Source organism: Zophobas morio, unplaced genomic scaffold (assembly GCF_036711695.1).
Source record: "Zophobas morio isolate AGI-343-1 ecotype UQ-CSIRO unplaced genomic scaffold, CSIRO_AGI_Zmor_V1 ptg000024l, whole genome shotgun sequence".
NCBI lineage: Eukaryota > Metazoa > Arthropoda > Insecta > Coleoptera > Tenebrionidae > Zophobas > Zophobas morio.
In genome coordinates, this window is record NW_026972129.1 from 12740694 (window position 1) to 12762078 (window position 21385).

The following is a 21385-nucleotide window of genomic DNA, read 5'->3' on the forward strand; positions in this document are numbered from 1 at the left end:
CACTGTGGACAGGGGTGTATCAAAATAAATTGACTTCCTTAAACAAACACCACGAACACGTGTTCGCATTTTTAAAAAGTCCGCGTTTTGTGATCATAAGAAGAAAATGAAGGAATTGGCTATAGCTACAAACGGCATAAACCCGGAAACGCAAATTGGTTGTCCTTGTAAAAGTAAAAATGGTAAGTGTTGAAAAACATTTCTAACATTGACCCATTTTTTTGAATGCCAAAGTGATTAAAGGTTATTGCACCAGGCACAGTCTTTACTCTTATTAACATAAAAAAGTCTCAGCACCTTGTGACTGTTGACATAATTATTTAATTTTTTCGTTAAGTATTCGCGTGCTTTCACACGTGTTTAAGCACGAGGTGCCAGGGACGCATTACATAGAAAACGTAGAGGGCTGGAGACCAAGCCAACAAATCACATGTGACAATGTCTTATTGATACATTTATTTGATTTACATTGTTTAACTTAAAAAAAGAGCAAACATATTTTAAGACTGAAAAAAGTATGTATAGTTAGTCAACATGTTTTTATTAGCGTTGATTTTAATCATCGACAATAGTTGACGTTGAATCAATAAGTACTTGAATCAATATGATTTTAACATTCAATTAGCTTTGTTTAACATAACATAATCTTGTCTTCTGCGGCGTGTTATAGACATAATTATAAATAAATAAATGATTTTTTAAGAAATTTTCATTTAACCATTGTTTATTTTATGTAGATTACATATTGTATTTGTATTTCATTTTTGTAATAAAAATTTTTTAGCTTGTTCTTTCCACTTTTCAAAACTAAGTTTTTGTAAATTTGCATTTTTACTACTTTTGGAATAGTTTGTTCAAGAATTTACTTTGATATTCAATTGACTTAACAATAATAATGGGCACCACAGAATTTTGTGACTCCTGGAATATTTACAACTATTAATTTTTAGTTTTTTTTTGACAAAATATCAAAATGTTAAATCAAAATATTGTTCACAAAAACTCTATAATGAAGGGTATTTAGAGGATTTTTTGTCTAAATTTGATTTGGAGGATCATAGCAAAAGATGATTAATGTCACAAGAAATTACATTTCTATATGTCACAAATCCTTTAAATTTTTTGGACTCAAATATAAGTATAATTAAAAACAGCTTTAATCCTGTAACATCATCTATTGTTTAAATTATTATAGTGTTAGAAAATTTAAAAATTCTGTTTGACCTTCACAAAATTTACTATCATGAAAATGGATCAATTTAAAATAAGCACACGATTAAATTATTACTTAAATTTGCATGAAACAACGTTGTTTTTAAATCAAAATATCTCATATTTGACAAAAATGATAAAAACGTAAATAACCTTGGTTTATAAATTTTATTTTATTTATATTACTTTTGGTAATTATGAAAATATACCAGTTTTAAGCAATATTCATTTAATTTTACACTTTTATAAGACTACCTGCATTCAAATAGCCATATTTGTTTTTACAATGTTGCAAAAAAAGTGTTGACAGTTTACACGATAGAAACGAAACGAATATACACGTATGAACTTTTCATTTTCGTTATCTTTTTTAGCTATGTAATTTGGAAAATACGAAGTGTATATTTTTCCAAACCTCATTGTTACTAATACGATTATCTTACCACAGAAAATATACGTTTTTAATGATGCTAGAAAAAAAAGTCAACTTTTACATTGCGTGGTAATAGGAATTCATCGTTATATTATTTTTCAATGTGAATCATGTTACCATGCTAAATGAAATAAATTAAGTTATAGTAGCTTGAGGTTAGTTCTTGGTTACGTGGGAAAATTCTAAAATACAAGTGGATCCCCTTCGGTCTAAAGAACTGACGTAATCTTTATCATAAGGTTTACAATATCGTCTTCCATGATTATATTTTCTTTTACTTTGCTTTTTTCAACCGGAACAAATGTGAGAAATAGAACTTCTGTACAAAAAGGAAGAAAACATTTAATTACGTTGGTTTTTTTGTACCATACTTATTTGCAATTTATTGATAATTTCACTTTTTGCAATAATAAAGGTACTTCACAGTTCGGATAGTAATTAGCTAAATAGTTTCCTCAGAAAAATCAGAAACTTTTTACAATTTGCACGCGATCGCTGACGTTTAACAGTAAAAGAACAAAAACCTTTGTGGTTTTAAATTTTCAACTCTAAAAATTTCCAACAAATAATGACACTTCTATCTACCGCTTTTAACAATGATATGTCGTCAAGGAAATAAAATTAGTACTTCTATTTCATTAGCAAGTGAGTCATGAATTAAAAAAAAATACTCCTGTTGGAATATTTGTCAATTTAACTATGTTTTTAACATACATACTTAAATATAGTTAAAAGATATTCGATCGAAGTAACCATGATTTTTGCCGCCTTGTCAAAAACATGAACGGCATAATCGAACTGTCAAACTGACTTTAAATACAACTCTATTGAATTGCAACAAGACTCACACATTATCAATTTTAAAATTATGACAACTTTATATGTGGATTTATTTGCTACCGTTCTTTATGATGTTCACAAAATACTTCAACAGAATGACATCATCTCATTCTTATCCCCTTTGCACTTGTACGGTTTTTGCAGACTGTCCTCGAAAGTTTTCGCTTTGATCCTTCTCACAATTTCCTGCAGTTCGCATGTGCATGACATTTCTCTCGCTTCTCTTAATGTAATTTTACAAATAAATCGTACAAAAATGGCAATGATAGCTTCATGAACGTTAAAACCGGACGTACTTGATAAAAAAAATACGGAAACCAGAACGGGGAATGCTGAACCTCCACCTCACATAAATGATACGCATTACATGCGACAGAGAAAGGACAATAATATTGCAACAACAGAAAAAGAAACGACTGAAACGAGTGTAATAATTATTTAGGTTTATTCAAGTGCAGATCACGAGTTATTGGTCAACATACGGTTAATGACTGTTAACAAACCTGTTTGCTATGTGTGATTTCGGCTTTCCAGCTGACGTCACATTTACACGTTTTACGTCATTACGCAAAAAAGTGATTGGCTTACTTATCGCTTCTTCAGAAGTTCCCACTTCCTTGCGATTTCCTTGAAAAAGTTAGTGTTTTCCATCCAGTGTAAAAATTAAAGGTAATTGCGGGGACGGATCCAAGAAAGTAATACCATCTTAACTAGGGTTATTTGGGAAGTACGCTAATGTTGCAAATTAGTTTGAAGGAAATCTCGTGTAATATAATTTTCTTGGAAGGTCTTGTGAAATTCTTGAAAATCTTTTATCTCTTGCTCAATCTGAGGGAAATACCCATTTGATTGTAAAACATACATAATTGATGCTGCTTTTTCCATTTATTGCGCTTGTGGTCTAGAAGGGCTATACAATTATCATTTTTAATTATAATTATATTAGTGATTTTGAAATAGCTTATAATTATGTAACCTTGACTTAATCTACTTTAAATGAAAAATAACAGTCACTACAATAAGACATTATTTTCTGCATGTGCAAGATATCTAGTATGTTTCCAGAATAAATAAAATATGTTGCATTTTTACACGCGAAACAATAAGACCTTTATAGCTGTCAGACACAATCCTGTATGTGGAAATATCGCCTTAGATCGACGTCCTTATAAAAAGAAAACATATTTTAAGGGGAAAACACATGAATATTTTAATTTAAGTTTGATATTCAGTTATACAAAGCCATTAATAAAGAATATTGCGGGTTAATGCACCTACTATTTATATCTGCTACCTACCGCAACAAAAAAGTAACAAAAAAAAAACAACATAATACATAGTCTATGAGCAATGAACCTGGACCCGTTTATGCGGTCTACGAAATTAAATATTATTAGGTTGTTGCATAAAATTAAATATTAGACTGATAAAGGAGGCTTAGCCGTAGAAAAAGTGATACCAAGATTCATTTTGAAGAAGTTATATTAATCTAAAATGTCAATGATATTTGCGGTGTCTACCGGAAGCACACTTTTCCCCACGCTTTTTTCCTGATATTTGCTGTGTCCAATGATGGATTGGATTGTTTTGCACATCTCACGCTAATGAAAATACTTAAATACACCATAAAGCACTTATAGAGGTATAATCCACAAAAAAATCTTCTGTTATTGTGAAGTTTAAAGTTCACGCGTTTAAAAAATACGAACTTTCATTAAAAAATATGGCATGATTTTGATTATACAAGTTTTGCTAGTAAGTTACAATGGGGTCCATTTGACGGATGGCTAATTTTATGTTGTATTCACCTCCGTGGTTGTATTGATGTTTTAGAGCTTCTATAATACGAAAAATAGGTTGCCCATTTCCCTCCTTCTGCTGTTGGAGATTTTATTAAAACGATCATTTCCGAAATTCCTGGACTGATGATTGTAAAGTGAAAAAGATAGTAACAAGATAACCAAAATTTGACACGTCATCTCAAAATTTGGTTAGAAATTGTAAAAAAATTAAAATAGAAAAACATTTTACAGTATAACCTTGCAAATGATTTAAAGCTAAAAATGGTAAACCAATAATCAAAATGGATATGTTTATTCGCTCCAAAAATTTGATGACCTCTTATCAGTAGACGTCTCAAAGATATGAACGAATAAATGTATGAATTAAGTTTTTTTTTTTGGATAAATTAACCTTATCTCATTTGCTTGAAATTTTAGAAATATGCTACTGTACTATATCTGTTTAAATTGCTATATTTTTGTTTCTTTTTATAAAACTGATAATGTCATTACAAAATTTTATTAGCGAAAACTTTGAAATATACATATAGCATACTTTTTACTTCCTGAGCGTAAGTTACGGAAGTTTTGTAATAGAGTACACCCAGGGAACGGTTACTATCATGTTTTCTCGACGTTGCATGATGCCGAGAGTATGAAAAAGTAGATCTCCCGTTTCCGTCTGTCTGTCAAAGATATGTCTCGATATTTATTAGACAGATAATTTCCGAAACTATTGGACTAACTGTCGTGAAATTTTACATGTAGGTATTTTATAAGTGTTACGTAGATGTTACAACGCTAACCAAAATTTAATTAATCATCCCCATCAAAAATTTGATGATGTCACCCCAAAATTTTATAAAATAATATCGACCTATACTTCTAGTTTATGAACTCACTATGACTTTTTATACTAGAGTTTTGTCAGTTCTTTAAATAGTTCTGGGTCTCCAGAAAGTATCAATTCGTTCTGAATGTTGTCATTGCTTGACGATTTTCGATTTTTCAGTTTATTTATCGCTGTTTTTGGCTCCTCCAATGTTATATAAGCATTTTATTGTTCCTTTCTAAAAAGTTGATGACGTAATTGCAACATTTAGTTATGAAAAACTCACTTGAAATATATGGATAGCATGTTCGTTTATTTGTAGTATAACACATATCCTCACATATCTGTATTTTAACTCACGGGGATTATAATAAAAAAATAAATAAAATTTGTAAAATAATAATCAACAATTTCTTGAAGAAGCTGGATGTTGAACTGTACTTCAGAGGCGAGGGAGTTTCTGTCTAAACAATCTTAAGCAATTTTTTTTCAGTGGTTTAAAACTCCACCTCTACTATCATTTTAACATGAAGAGGTTTTCATAAAAAAATTCATATAAAAAACTGTATTTCTATTATTGTGGCTTCAAATGAAACAATTTTTAAAAAGTGGTAGTTAAAAATTCGGTTAGTAAAATATTTCACATTTTTTTAAATATAATAATAATCTGTGAAAAATGTTTGTCATGTTAAATGCATAAAAAATTTGAAAGTTGAAATAAACAACTCGTCTTTATCCTACAGGATTAAAAAATGCAGTAATGCGAAATAGGGTAAAATTGAATTACGGCTGGGAATAAATGTTATCAACATTAAAAAAAAAATCTTTTTATCAGAAAGGACTTTGTATTTGATTCAAATGACCCTCAAACACAACTTTATACAACATGTAGTACAAGTATGAAAATGACTTATTTTAAGTAGTTTAGTGTAGTTAACAATTCTGAGAAGGTCTACTTTTTGAATAATATTGTACAATGTACAGTCATACAAAACTACAAAACATTAATGATTTTGTAGTTTTAATTTAATGATTAATGATACTGTCCATTCCAGGGACAGCTTTTTCTTTAAAACGCGAGGAATACGTCGATAGGATATCGTAACTTCAAAGTAATTTGAAAACGTCATTTCACTCTATATTTTTAACTAAATTTGTAATATTATATACATATACAAAACTATTCATACAACCGTAAGAGCCTGAATAACTTTTGATGCAACTTTCCGGGAATCACCCTTTTCCAGTTGTAGTTCATTTTCAGTCAGTATCAAATTAGTGGTAATGAATTTCTAATGGTAAATAAAGAGACGTACAATTGTAATCTAAGCACTTCGAATATGACGTATCCGCAACATGAATTCCTATTTTATTTTGTAGGGTGTAGTGATCGACTACAGATGTATATTGTGTTGCATTCGAAATACATTCGCTTCGTACTTCTATGGGAACCACCTGTTTATTTCTGATTTAAGTGGCTCTTTACTAGTTTGTTTAATTAGTCTCATTCACAAACGGTGAATTTCCGACTTTAATGTATTTAGAATGACAAATTGTATCTTCAAAGTTTAATAGTCTACAGGTACTCCAATCACTCTGTATTACGGATGATTTACACTATCAAAAACGTGTCTAAAACAAATCTCTACATTTATTCAAACATATTTAACAACTTTGTTCTTTAAAGTTTTCTATTTTTTTAAATTTAAATTGCATAGATGTATGTACAGGGTGAGTTGGCTTATTAAAATCGTAGACAAAACTTAACGACATAGAAACGTCATTAGCGTCAAAATTTTGAGGAGATTCGTATATTATAAGCTGTACATTCACGTGATTTTAGCCACAATTGAATGTGCTAAAAAATTAGGTTAACACCATAGGGTCACTTATACATCAGGTGAATGTTCATCAACTTTATATCTGTCATTTGTGTCACTCTGTTTTGCAGTGGCAAAAGCTTCAAAATTTTCACAAATCAAGTGTAGGCCATTAATGCGAATCAACATTGTCGTTAAGTTTTATCTGAGATTTTAATTTTCTGACTAACGTTATTCTATGCTAGTACAACTTGACATAAAATTTGGTAAAATGGTCTATTGGAATGTTCAGAAAAGCATAACAAAAAATAATTTCACGAGTCTCAAAAATAAATGCTTCATTACTTATGTAAAAACGTGTTTAGAAAACAAATGCTTTAAGAAAATATTGTTTTGCAAAAGAAAATAAATCGTATCAAGTAATAAATATTGAACTTTATAGAGTATTTTTTTATCAATTTTATAGTAAAATTAAAATTCGTATAAATAAAAAAAAAATCTGTGACGATTTTTTTCATTACTTTGCTTTCTATCAATTATTTCTTGTAAGTGAAGTGATGCTTACATAGAACTCATTTGTCTTTATTCACAAACTAAATTTCCTTAGTAGATGTTCATAAATAAAAAAATTATTCGTTCCCTTTTAGCTAACTCCCCATGTACATTATTTAAATTTGTTGAAAACTACGATAAATATCTGCACAAGACGTAAACTATAAAACAAGCACGTACAAAAATACTCTATTTAAAGTTACTATACAGCTGACAGTGTAATTCACTTCTGTTTTTATTGTAACTTATAGGAGTTATGGAGAAAATAAAATTTACAGAATCAAATTTTATAATTTATCTACGACACCAGACTAAATAAGTATCTACGCTTTACGAGCAAGGGAAGTTCTGTCTAAATAACTTTGCGCTAAATCTATTACAACTTGTGCTATACTTATTTTTTGCGTATCCACTTCAGGAGCTTCGGGTTAAATTTAAAGCAGACAAGGTTCGTCTAGCAAAGGCGTTTTATAGCTCTTAAGTATATGACCTATAACTGTAAAACTGTACGTATACTTCAGGATGTGTTCATCCCCAGCAAAAATTTTATTACGTCATCTCGAAATTTTGCTAAGTAAATCTACTTTAAAATATACAAAATAATCTGTGGTTTAATAATCCACCCTTGTAATTTCAAAAACATTTATTTTCTAAAACCGTTTATGGTATATAAATTTTTTCGAAAATAAGAAACATGCGTTTAGAGTTCTTGAAATAAAGAAAAAATAATAACTAGCATTTAAAAAGAAATGATAATTGTTACTCTTCTCAGGTTGTACCTGCAGCTAACTTTACGTCTTAAACGCGTTTTACGAAGAAAATTTTGAAAATTACTGTTTCATTTTTTTCCAAAAATTTGTAGGTAAATTTTTAACCAAAACTTTTTTACAGTAAAATAATGTTTACACAGCAAATTTAAAACGTACTGTAGGTCCAGAATTTAGAATTGAAAATTACCTTAACCTCTGTTGATGACTAATCAAGTTTTGTTTAATCATAATAATCATATTTTTCTTTTGAGTACTAAATATGATGCAAGCTCCTATAGATAAATCGTAATTTTTGTCGCCAATTACAAATATACACAAATATTGAAATATCAAATTTGTGGAGAGTTCTTGTTCTATGGACTTTGAGTTTTAGTTTACACATTAGTAAAGATTACCAGCTGTATTTCCCCCAAATTGCAGCAGCTGCCAAACAAAAACAATTTACTCCTTTTCTGAAATTCCTATAATAACACTGTTCGTTACATGTGTAACATCATTAAAATGACAAATATGTGCAGTAGATGTTTCAGTAGCTTTTGTTTTATTTAGAGAATTTGTTTTCTGAACAGTCGAAAAAAATAAACACCGTAAACGTATAAATTTCAGGTAAATCCAGCGGTGCATATATATTTGTTTATGTAGTTATGTTTGTCGTCCATAAAATAACCTCTTCGACAACATAATTAATTACTATGTTGATAGGCGTTGAAAAGCAAATAACTTGGTGCCGGTCACCTTTTTGATAATTTTACGGTCCATTGGTAGCAATATTTTCAAGTTTAAATAAATTATGATAACATCATAATTAACATAATTAGTCTAATGTTACAACTATTTCATCAGGGGTCACGTTTTTACAATCTCAGATAACATTAAAGACAACAAATTGGTCAATTCGCGTGTAATATATTTGTGAAAGCTGTCAGATCGTATTAATTTTCTAAGCCGTTGCTGGGTATTTTCTTATCGAAACAGCGCTCAGAATTTGCGAAAATCCCACTTAGCGCGGCTTTCATATAAAGTCAACATTCCCACCGAAAGCTGCCAGTTCGCATTCGACTAGGTGAGAGGAGTGTTGTTCAGTACGACGGGTGAATGTACACGTGATATCTTGTCGTTGCATTAACAAGAATATTTTTTAATCAAAACAATGACAACTAATGGAGAATGTCGTTCCAATGGCGTTATGAAATCGAAACCTAGACCTCTACTGTCGCGTAGTTGTTCTGAAAATTATGAAATTAACGACGTGGAGGTGCCGGGAACTCCCAAAACACCTCGAACTTCCACAACTCCAGGTAAAAAAAACGGTTGTGAAAAGTAAATTCTTTTGTAATATCGCTGTAATTAGAAGGCAAAATTAATTTTTAATGTGATGCTGATAAATATATCAAGGTAAATGTTGCTAAGAGGAAGTTTCGTTGAAGGTTTTAACTTATTAATGCTAATTCCTGTAAAAGACGTCCTAGATATTTAAAGTCGGTTTTTTCAGGTCATGAAAAATGCACATTTCACCATGACTTGGAACTGGACCACAATCCTCCCACTAGGGAAGCCATGCTACCAGAGATGTCGAGGTCGTATCGGTTGTTGCTGGGATCTTTAGGGGAAAACCCTGACCGACCTGGACTGCTGAAGACGCCAGAACGAGCAGCTAAGGCGATGTTGTTTTTTACAAAAGGATACGATCAAAGTCTCGAAGGTAGGTGGTGTTTGAGATACAAAGACCCAACGACATGGTTTTATATTGCTACAGTTTTAACATGGCTAAAATTTCGGCTGTGCTCATCTAAAAGAAAAAAAGTTGGCGATCTATTTTTAAATTAATGTGTCTGTTTCAATAAAAAAATGCAGAAATGCAGTTTGACAAAAATGCCTTTTCACGTCGGTCACATTTTTTTACACATTCTGAAAAAGGCATGGAAAACAAGAAATTAAAGAAAAACCTGTTTCTAGATAAATGTGTGTGCAAAATAAAACCCTTGTAAAATATAGAATAAAAATGATGAGTATGTTACCTGTTTAATGAATATCCGCATTATTACATTTTTTTCTATTAGTAATAGTACCCATATTTCTAGATAATGAAATATGAATTTGTATTTTACTGCTTTAAGCCAACCACAGGGAGAAAATATCGTATTTCATGGGTACGTTGAGCAAATAAGAATAAACCTTTGGTAGTTACTGTAAAATGATCCATTAACAATGGACGAGAGGTAGTGTTGCCATGACATTTGCGTATCTATTACGGTTTTGTATCTAAATACTTCATTTATATCGGGTGTCCAATTAAAAATCCGATCAACAGTGTTTATGTCACCAGCTTTTGTTTTTTCCGTATGTCATTTCCGAAATGAATTGTGAAAACCACTTGCCATATCGATTGTTGTGAATTAATAACCTTTAATTTGAGTTTGACACCAACATGACAACTGTCTACGACATACGGAAAAAACAATAAAATAGGACGCAGTCCTCTTGACCATATTTTTAATTAGATACCTGTTAGTTTTCCATTTTAAAGTTTCATGAGAGTTTTTTGTCTATTTGGAAGTAGAAAAAGTATATTCGCAAATATTCATTCAGATGATTGGCTTGACTCGCCTACGGCTCGTTTCACAAACGTCGTCTTCGTGAATAATGGCTATTATAATTGCTCACATAAGTCATATACTATTGTTATCAGTATCAATAGTAGTGTATTATTTATATGACAATTCAAATTATTATTCACATATAATGTAATAACTTATGTGAAATTGTAGAACTATGGTTTTAGCTAATAGATATGTTTGTGGATATCGACATTATACGTTACTACACACATATTTATTTAATGCTAAAATTCGTTTAAAAAAATTTGAAGACTTAAATACAATTCTAAAACATGTTCGTAATTGTTAATAATATGCAAGATATAAATCTTTTTATAAACTGATATTGTGAATATTAGTTGCTTTTTGTTTCATTGTTTTTTGTATTAAATTGTCTTGGAGATTGAAATAAAGAAGGTTCAAATACTACTACACTTCAAAAATTAAACTAAAGCACAAAATTTGGGGAATCTTTTTTGTGAGTAGACATTTCATTTCGATTTTAATTACTTTTATTTTGTAAAACCTATTCATTTCAGAGGAAAATGTGTTTTTTTAATTTCAATGCAAAAAAATAAATCTAGTTTTGGAATTATCGTTCACTTGCATGCGATAAATTTATTATCTACGTTAATGAATTAAGAACCAACCATCATTGGTTTTTTAACTCATTATAGTGTCGAAATTTCTATAGTAAAAATACGAACGCTAGTTCTTTCAACAAAAAGTAAGATATAATTTCAGTCAATAAGCTTTACCGAAACACCTTGTGAATGTGTATTGTTTCTTTAGAAAAATCTGACTCTTAGATTCATTTAAAAATTATTAAAAGCACAGTCACGTCATACCTACTCTTATTATACCAATGGGAGTCACCCAGACCAAGAAAATAATTGTTTATTTAATTCTTTTGAAACAAACAAAACTGCTAAACAGGAACAAATTATATCTCACCACAGATTACGTAAAATCTTCAGTTCAAATTTTTACAACAACGTTATATCGAAATTATATCAAAAAATCCTGAAATTCATTTTCAAAAACTTGAACCCTTCCACTGTAGCAACTTCTTTAACGAGCTATTGTTGTATTCAGCAAATAAACTATGACTTCCTTATTTTTTTTACAGTTGAATAATGTTATCGGTAACAATCTTCAGACAATTAAATATTTACATTTATTGCTCTTATATTTGTTTTGACTTTTTCAAATAATCAACATTAAATACAGGAGTGGTTGAAAGAACGACACATTAATTTCTCGTTTTGTCATTGAAACACATTTCACATCATTCGAGGGTTATATTCTTGCACAAGATGCGCACATCACTGAAAATGATTACAGCTTATTTTAAACTAATGACTAATTTCTTGGGAAAACTGTTGTTATAACACCATCTTATCACTTTTTATAAATTATCTACGTTATTTGAAGAATCTGTAAGCAACATGACTCTGTATAATCCCGGATTCCTGCAAACTTAAATCACATTGAAATGTTGTGTATGGTTTTGCAATTACTTACTTAATCGATTAATATAAATAAACTAATTAATTTCGTATTGTGCAATTTGTCAAATGTCTGCCCTTCGACCTGAGACACTGATATAAAACATAAAGTCGTTTGAAACGTGCTCACCCTAACTTCCCGTTGCATCGTTTACCCTATTACCTAAGTGAATAATAGAAAAATTGAAAGTACACACATTAAATCAATGAGATGCATACAAACAAACATACCTCCCTCATCGTTATTAAACCACTCGATAACTACATCATCCATAATACCGACATATATTTCATAACCATTCTGGTATTGACATCAGGGTCACATGAGTTGTTGTGACACTCTTCATCAACAAGAGATCAAAAATTTAATCTGTTAACGCCCTAACCAACAGAAAAACAGAATCGCACTTATAGATATAATTAAATCTACTCATTAAACCAGCTTGATGTATCCCATATAATAGCAAATTTGTGAAGTAGCCAATCTCAGTGCTATCACAACATAAACCATTTTACCGAGAAAATTAAATTTCCATTAGATACTTTATGATTATATCGGCAATGAAAACGCACTGTATGTTGCAGTAGAACGAACGTGTCGTCTCCATGGCTACAGTATTCAATCTGCCATCATCATGACACAATCACGATTCTCATTGTTCTTATCCCGACTTGTTGCAAGACGGAAGGATCATAATTCGTCAAGGGAATTCAGTTCGATGTAATTGTTCAATTTCTGCTCAATTTCCGCTAGTGCGAACAAGGGGTTTAGATATCTAGGGTCTTGAGAGACTCGTTTTTTAATTTGTAGAAAAGAATGAGGATCTCTCCGACGATTAGTTCTTTTTTTATTATTAAACTCCTAGCTTTTTTTTTTATTTCAATACTCAACATTATTATTTTAATTTGAAGTGTAGTTTTCTGCATAACAAGCGTCCAAAGCATTCTACTTTCCCCTAAATTAAACTGTATAAATCATCACCATTCCTCTCTATCAGTGACAATTATAGTAATAGATTACGTGCACTGCTGCTTTGAATAAACTATATAAAACCTCTCTGGTTGGAACTGGAAGTGAAACAAATTTGTGTCCTATTTATAGCAATAATATGTCCGCAATAGATTGAACAGTTATTTATTGCTTAGGAAGTTAACAAACTAAGGATTACAATATCAAAAACATGTGCACCTTGTACTATTTTTTCTAATAGTAAAACTGCAGTGGAAGTGGACTTAATAATTTATTCGTTTATTAACCTGTCTATGAAGGAACTTTCCCAATGTTTGATATAGATACTCAGACACAGTAATTATTGCTAAATAACCTTCGTCTACATTCATTTACAGTTCCTTGGGAAATTTGCATTCGGAAGCCGATTTTAATGACCAAATTTAAATCAGTGAACTTCAATAGCGTTAAAATTCTCCTATATCCTTGCACACATTCCTTTCAGTGTAAAGTGAATTATCTACAGGACCTCGACGTTTTAGTGAACGACGTAACCGAATTACCTGTTGAATGAGTTTCAGTAAGAGATGAAGGACGATCGTTGAATGAAACCCGTATAAAGACGGTAATTTCCTGAAGAGTCAATTAGTAACTGCCAATTAAGCTTTCAATGGAGCTTTTCATTCAGTGATACACGCAACAATTGCCTCTCTTTTCTCGATTTCATCAAATTTAACCTTATAATTGAGAAGTTAACCCAGTTTTGATCGTTTTTCCACTTGACATTTGACATTAAAAGTTGGGTGTAGTTGAGTAAAATACAGAAAGAAAATTTCCATTTATTGTGGAGTAGATGATAATGCGGTTAACAGTGAGTGGAGATTTCTAAAGGACTTTGGTCAAAGTAGGCAATGGTTTGAGAACCTCAGCTTCCGCAGCTTAAAAGCTCGAGCGCGTTTCTATGGCATTTGAACTTGTATCACTAGTTTTATGGAGCGGCAAAGACGTACATTACTTTGCATCATAAAAAAAAAGCAACAAACAATTGTCCACGTATTCATTGAAACAACCTAACTACTGGAACAAATATTTTTCAGTGATTTTTTTTTTTTAATTTGCTTAGACATTAACAAATTCATAAACGAGTGTAAACTGAAAAAAAAAGATTACGTGAAAGCGTATACGTTTTCCATTTATCTAGTTTATAGTGGTTCAGAATTTAACATAAATTAGGGGACATGAGTGGCACAGTTGACTCAGCATGAGTCGGAGGTTAGATTCCCAGCCAAGACGAGACACCTTGCCTCTGGGTGTTTATGTAGGTCTTCAATGTCTGGGAATGTGGTGGGTACCCAGGTCAATGAGGGTAACATATAATGGGACAAAACACCTCCGCGTGCTTGCTTCAGAGACAGAACTAAATTAATTCTTTGTCACACTAATGACGCTTTCAAGATTTTATTTCTTGCCAACCGTATATTTTTATATGTCTCCCTGTATCTTAATAAAAGAAGAGATAAACTAGATATAGTCGTGTAAAATTTCAAACCACGAATGTAATGACTAATGAGTATTTTAGGATTTATTTGAAATGGTTATTATGTTGTATCAGTATATGATAAAAACTAAATTTAATGACGAATTCAATAACACTAGTACGCAGGTATAAGTTTTTACTTATACCTGCTTACTAGTGTTATCGCTATACACTTTTGTGTATAGCGATGACCTCATCTGTAACCTTCAACTGTTTAATACAAAATGGAATTATATATAGTTTCATTTATATATTGGACGTAGTTTTTATATCTTGTTATGTATTTTTTCATTTTATAATATTACACAAATCACCAAATGTATAAAGTTTGTCTAGAATTATAAGAATTTTATGGACTCCCAAAGTTATCAATTTTACAGCCCTGTTGTCAGTTTTATTGTTTAGCTGAAGAGCGGGGTGAACTCAGGTACAGAAAAGATCGGCTTTCTCCTGACAGGCTCTTTACCTGTACAATAGAATTGACGCCTGAGCTGTGAAACAAATTAACGTTGGGAGTCCATAAAATTCTTATAATACTGGACAAACTTTACACAGATTTACATAGAAAAAAAATCGTTTCTTTAATAACACTGTCTTGACTGTTTTTTGACGTATACTATCCTCAAACATATTTGGCGTTTATGACTTCACACCAATTTGACTCCCATTATAATTCAATAGGCCGTCACAACCGGATGTCTTAAACCCGCTCACCGATACCTACCTGAAAAGACCTTTTCTGGTAAAAGCACAGGGCAGGACTGAGTTTTGCATTTACCGACAACTGCGCCTTTCGAGTTTTTTATTTTACGTAAAAACAAAGTAACTTTGTACTCAATCATTTTTTATTACGGCACAACTACGAGTATTTACTTATTAACTACTACTGCTTATTTATTGATCGAAATAGTCACTGTCATCATCACTCGACTCTTCTAAATTAATAATTAACGGTGTTATCAACCGTGCCCTGTACTGGTCTTCTTCTTTTGTGGAATGTCGTACACAATTGGCCCACATTTCGGCAGTTATTTTGGAAGCTTCTTCCCTAATTATGTCAATTGTTGCACTACTAAATTTTGGTGCCGTATTATTCCTTCTTATATTATTTTTCATTTGCGACCAGATTAGTTCGATGGGGTTAAATATACAATGGTACGGCGGAAGTCTAATCACCCTAAATCCACGATCTCGCGCCATAGCATCTATTTTATATTGTTTCTCAAATTTTCGAGTGTGTAACACTTCTAATAATTGTGTCTTTGTGTAATTTTCTTCAAAGTATAAATCATGTTCTGTAAGGAAATTTTGAAATTTGAAAATTTTAACGAACAAAATTACTCTGAGTCCGGTCCTTCGCGTCTCGACCGTCCCTGGCACGTCGAAAAGGTCTTTTCAGGTAGGTATCGGTGAGCGGGTTTAAGACATCCGGTTGTGACGGCCTATTGAATTATAATGGGAGTCAAATTGGTGTGAAGTCATAAACGCCAAATATGTTTGAGGATAGTATAACATGCTAGTAGTTAAAGAAGCATCAATTTATATTTGAAAAAATATTAATAAATACTATATATTTATGAATATATACATATAATCTGAAATAAACAAAGGTCCTATAAATCTCTACTTTCTTTTTTTGTATATATAAATATTTTATTTCACTGTGCCCATGTAACATGGGACAACTGATATAATCAGTTTTGCATCGACGATTTACGTGTACCATTTGTGAAAATATTACATCATACGATTAAAAAAAAATGTCACGATAGAAATAGCACGTTTTTAGTTTTTTTTATAGAAAAAAGTTAATATTTTAACGGTAAAAGTAAATTTACTACTCCTACTTAAAAATTGTATTTCTAAGTTTTTCTTGAAATTATACTTCTACTGAACACTACTTACTTATCTAAGGAAGATTTTTCGTTGGCTATTTAATTACAACTTAAAAAAAAATTAAATATAATTTTTATATCACTTGTCAATTTGTTAAAGAGTTTTTACAAAGAACGGGAACAGTTTTTTACACTATCAAAAATCATCAAAACAGATTTAATTATTTTGACAGCTTTAGTTGGCAGTTCTAAGACAAATCCAAATTTGATTCAACATTTTATTAGTATACCACGTATACTTAAGGTAAAAAGTAAGAGTGGATTCGTAAATCACACATATATAATGTCCTACATACTTTAAATAGGATTTACCTACAAGATTTTGAAATGACGTCATCAAATTTTTGAGTGGAGATGATCAGACAAATGAGTATTACAGTAATTCTATAGGGTGTTAATAAATTATTTACATCTCGTGGGCTATGAAATATATTCACTACTGTGTCGCTTTATTTGACTTATTGCCAAATTAATTAATCTGTCAATTCAAACTTCTGCCGTCAAAAAACTGTACTTTTCGAAAGCGATAAATTTTTTGGTCCAGTCGTGTTCACGGGCTTCTAGATGTAAATCATTTATTAACACCCTGTATAGCTTATATTCGAGAAGTAGGTATCTAATGCATTAACTTTCCATATTTTCTAATTAGAATGCATCTGTATTATGAGAAATAGAAATATGAATTAAACTCAAAAATAATAATCAGTAATCGTAGGTTGTGTTAAAATTTTTGATAAAATAATAATTTTGATAAATAATAATAATGTAATAAGGAAAATGCACGTACGAAATTATAAACAAGCACTTTTTGTGTCATATACTGTTGTAATATTACTGACATATAATTCAGAAATCCCTCCAACTGCGCCAACTCGAAACAGACAATTACGAAAATCCGCACCTTACGAAGTGTGTAACAGAGCCACCTAATTCGTTTCTCACTGCATTAAATTACAATACCCTCTCAGCATTTGAAAGTCTTAAACGCGATTTATCTTCCTTTTTAGGAGCAATTTTTTCGAGTGCTTATAAAATTCCACACTCGAATATTTCCGAGTAACATGTTGAGAAGGTAATTTATCATGTCGTAGAGAATACACGGATTTCATTTTAAAGGGTATAATCGCAGCCTCACGTCACTTCCATTAATTGTTGCAGAAGTGCTAAACAACGCGATTTTCGACGAGGATCACGACGAAATGGTGGTGGTTAAAGACATCGAAATGTTCTCCATGTGCGAGCACCATTTGGTTCCGTTTTATGGGAAAGTGTCCATCGGCTACCTTCCATGCGGGAAAATTCTTGGTCTCAGCAAGTTAGCAAGGATCGTAGAAATTTATTCCAGGCGGCTTCAAGTTCAGGAGAGATTGACAAAGCAGATTGCAGTTGCTGTAACCAAGGCTGTTCAACCAGCTGGAGTTGCAGTTGTTGTGGAGGGAGTGTAAGTTGATTTTAGAGGGAAAAATGACTTTGAGGCTATTGTATTCTCTTTTGTGCAGGCATATGTGTATGGTGATGCGTGGTGTGCAGAAAATCAATAGCAAAACTGTCACCTCGACCATGCTTGGAGTATTCAGAGATGACCCAAAGACAAGAGAAGAGTTTCTGAATCTGGTACATTCCAAATAATTTTACGAGCGACGAAACGACATATTTATTAAAATTAAGAATGTAAAGTTAAGTTTAAACACTGTCTAACACGATGATAAATCTGAAATTAGAAAATTTTAACAACGAATATGTTTTCCAAGGTTTCATGTTTCCATTTATGTACGCACATTTTATTTAAATGTTGTTATCGTGTTAGAAGACCTACATTTGAAGTTTTTGATTTTACCTTCTAAGAGCTATATACGTACTTATTTTGAAGTATATGTAGAGCTAAGCGCAAATAGAGGACCATCTATAAGACCAATTTAGACAATACACATGAATGTGTGTTATACCATATTTTTTAAATGTTTGTTTGTATTTGCTGTGATATACTAAATTATATATTGGATATATAAAAAAATACTTAAAATCTCTGCAGGGTTGCCAATAATTATTATTATAAATAATTTAAACTCGATTTTAAAAAGTAAATATTTTACACTTGTTAAGAATAGTACTGACAATGGAGTTTTCTATTCTTTATTACTGTTACAGTATTTATAAACATATTTTAAGATTTACTGTACTATGTTTATTGACAATCAACTTAGAATTTTATGCCTATATGACGTATATATTTAAAATCATATTTATGTAAGTGTGAAATGTTGTAAAAATAAAACATGCAAGCTACTTATGTTCTTTCTTTTTGTTTGAAAAGATATACCTATGTTAAATCCTGAAAAAAAAAGTATAGAAAATAACTCTTTGGACTTGGAGCATTCTGATTTCAACAAATTTACTGAATGTACTAAACAACTCCTTAACATTTAACTCAAGTGGTCGAAGATAGTGGCAATGGACATTTATAATAATAACATTAAGGAATAACAGGTTAAGTTTTTTAAAGGAAACAAAGTATTTTATGGAGGATAATAACGACTAAGTTATTTTTTAATCACAAAATTATTAACCATGGCGTGTTTGCCTTTCATCGAATAGGTACTAGAAAGGTGACGTAAAGGATAGGATCGAAGATAAAGTAAAACAATTCGTTTATTTGTACTCACAAATGAGCAGACAGATGTCTCGTTCAGTTTGAGAAAACAATCAATATACCTAAATGATAACAAATAAATTACCATTGAGGTCAGTAGTGCCTGTTATAAAATTTTCTAAGAAATGTTGCCACTTAATTTTTCAAATTTCAGTTATTTAAATTATTACGTATTCATTATTGTTGTGACCTTGAACTATAAATAAAGAATACAAAACATATATGCACTAAACCGGGGAAACCCTGTTGATAAAACGCACAAATAACCTCCGAATTGAGTGAAAAACATCACAGTATACCGTAAATCGTTATTAATTTCCAGCCAGCAGCTACTAGAATAAGGTAGTGATTTTGGTGAATCTCTAACTTATTCGTTTCTTAGAGTTTTATAATTATAGAACACGAAAATAGCAAAGTTTCCATTTTCGATTTACCTCTATCCTCTATTGTCTACCACTTGTTGTCTGTCTGTTGGTGGTATTATCCTATTTTTTTGCCTCCTGAGCGTAAGCGAAAGAAGTATTGTACATTGATTAAATTATTGCAATACGAAATGCGAATTTTTTAAAATTTCTAAAAATTTCGATATTTCAACGGACGATTCTGGAAAAACGGTTGCAGTTATCAAAGAAACGAGGCCCGATGGGAGTTCTAGAGCTCGAAATCTACAAGAAAATGGATTTAGTTAAGTTTCGAAAATGCCAAAAATTGGCCGAAATTTGAAGAAGGGGGGAATATTGAAAAAATTTAGTGACGTAGATCTCGACATGCTGATTCTAAAAATAGTCACGGAGCAACATTTTCGAAAAACTCGATGTAAGATGCGAATTTTTGAAAATTTCTAAAAATTTCCATTATATCAACGGATTATTCTGGAAAAACGGTGGCACTTATCGAAGAAACGATGCCGGAAGTGAGTTCTAGAGCTCCAAATCTAGAAGAAAATGTCTTTAGTTAAGTTTCGAAGACGTCAAAAATTGGCCGAAATTTGAAGATTAGAAAAAATATCACTTTTAAAAAAGTTGTCTAAAAATTGCGAAAAAATTCAGGGATGTATTATTATTAAGTTTAATAGGAACAGAATCAGTCTTATCTTAGCAAGTGCTAGCCCCGCCCACCCGCCCCTTATTGTCTCAGAGTTTATGTCATTTGTCAAAATGAATTATACCTTTGCAAGTACTAGCCCCACGCACTCTATTATCTCAGAGGATATGGCATTTGCCAAAATCAGTCTCATTTTACCAAGTACTAGCCCCGCCCGCCTACCCCTATTTTCTCACAGGATAGCTCTCTAGAATAGTTCTAGCAAGTACTACCCTCAGAGAAAATAAAGGGTTGGTGGGCGAGGCTAGTACTAGATAACATAAGTTTTATTTTGGCAAATGACATATCCTCTGAGAAAATAGGGGGCGGGTGGGTGGGGCTAGTACTTGGTAAGATAACACTGATTTTGGCAAATGACATATCCTCTGAGAAAATAGGGGGCGGGTGGGTGGGGCTAGTACTTGGTGAGATAACACTGATTTTGGCAAATGACATATCGTCTGAGAAAGTAGAGGGGCGGTTGGGCGGGGCTAGAACTTTGTAAGATAAGACTGATTTTGGCAAATCACATATCTTCTGAGAAAATAGGGGGCGGGTGGGCGGGGCTAGTACTTGGTAAGATAAAACTGATTTTGGCAAATGCCATCCTCTGAGAAAATAGGAGGTGGGTGGGAGGCCTAGTATTTGTTAAGATAAAACTGATTTTCCCTTATTAATCATGTAAAAACTTGTGAAATTTAAAAGTCTTAAATTGCAAATTTCCATTGTAACGAGTTAAATTCCGAAGTCCCAAACTGTGCAAAATATGATGAATTTTTACTTGTGATTAATCATTCCATTCATATTTTTTAGATTTGCTTATACTGTACGAGTCAAAATAAATTAATGAATCAGTGAGTTTATTTATGTATATATAATACTATATACTCTGAAATCTTGCAGAGGTTTTAAAGTTATTGTAGGCA

The 21385-nt window shown here is 31.5% G+C and overlaps 1 protein-coding gene across 2 annotated transcripts; it reads left to right on the top strand.

Annotated features, from left to right (window-relative positions):
• LOC135135361 (GTP cyclohydrolase 1-like) lies at positions 1–18943 on the top strand. Of its 2 annotated transcripts, none has more exons than XM_064064388.1 (4): positions 1–182; positions 9733–9942; positions 17885–18167; positions 18226–18943. In XM_064064388.1, exons 1-4 carry the CDS (start codon positions 107–109, stop codon positions 18353–18355), a joined length of 699 nt encoding a protein of 232 aa, XP_063920458.1. In that variant the 5' UTR covers positions 1–106; the 3' UTR covers positions 18356–18943. The 2 variants fall into 2 exon arrangements, with proteins under 2 accessions (XP_063920458.1, XP_063920457.1); XM_064064387.1 differs by lacking the exon at positions 1–182 and adding an exon at positions 9270–9538 and having other exon boundaries at positions 18226–18939.
• The last annotated feature ends 2442 nt before the right edge of the window (positions 18944–21385 follow it).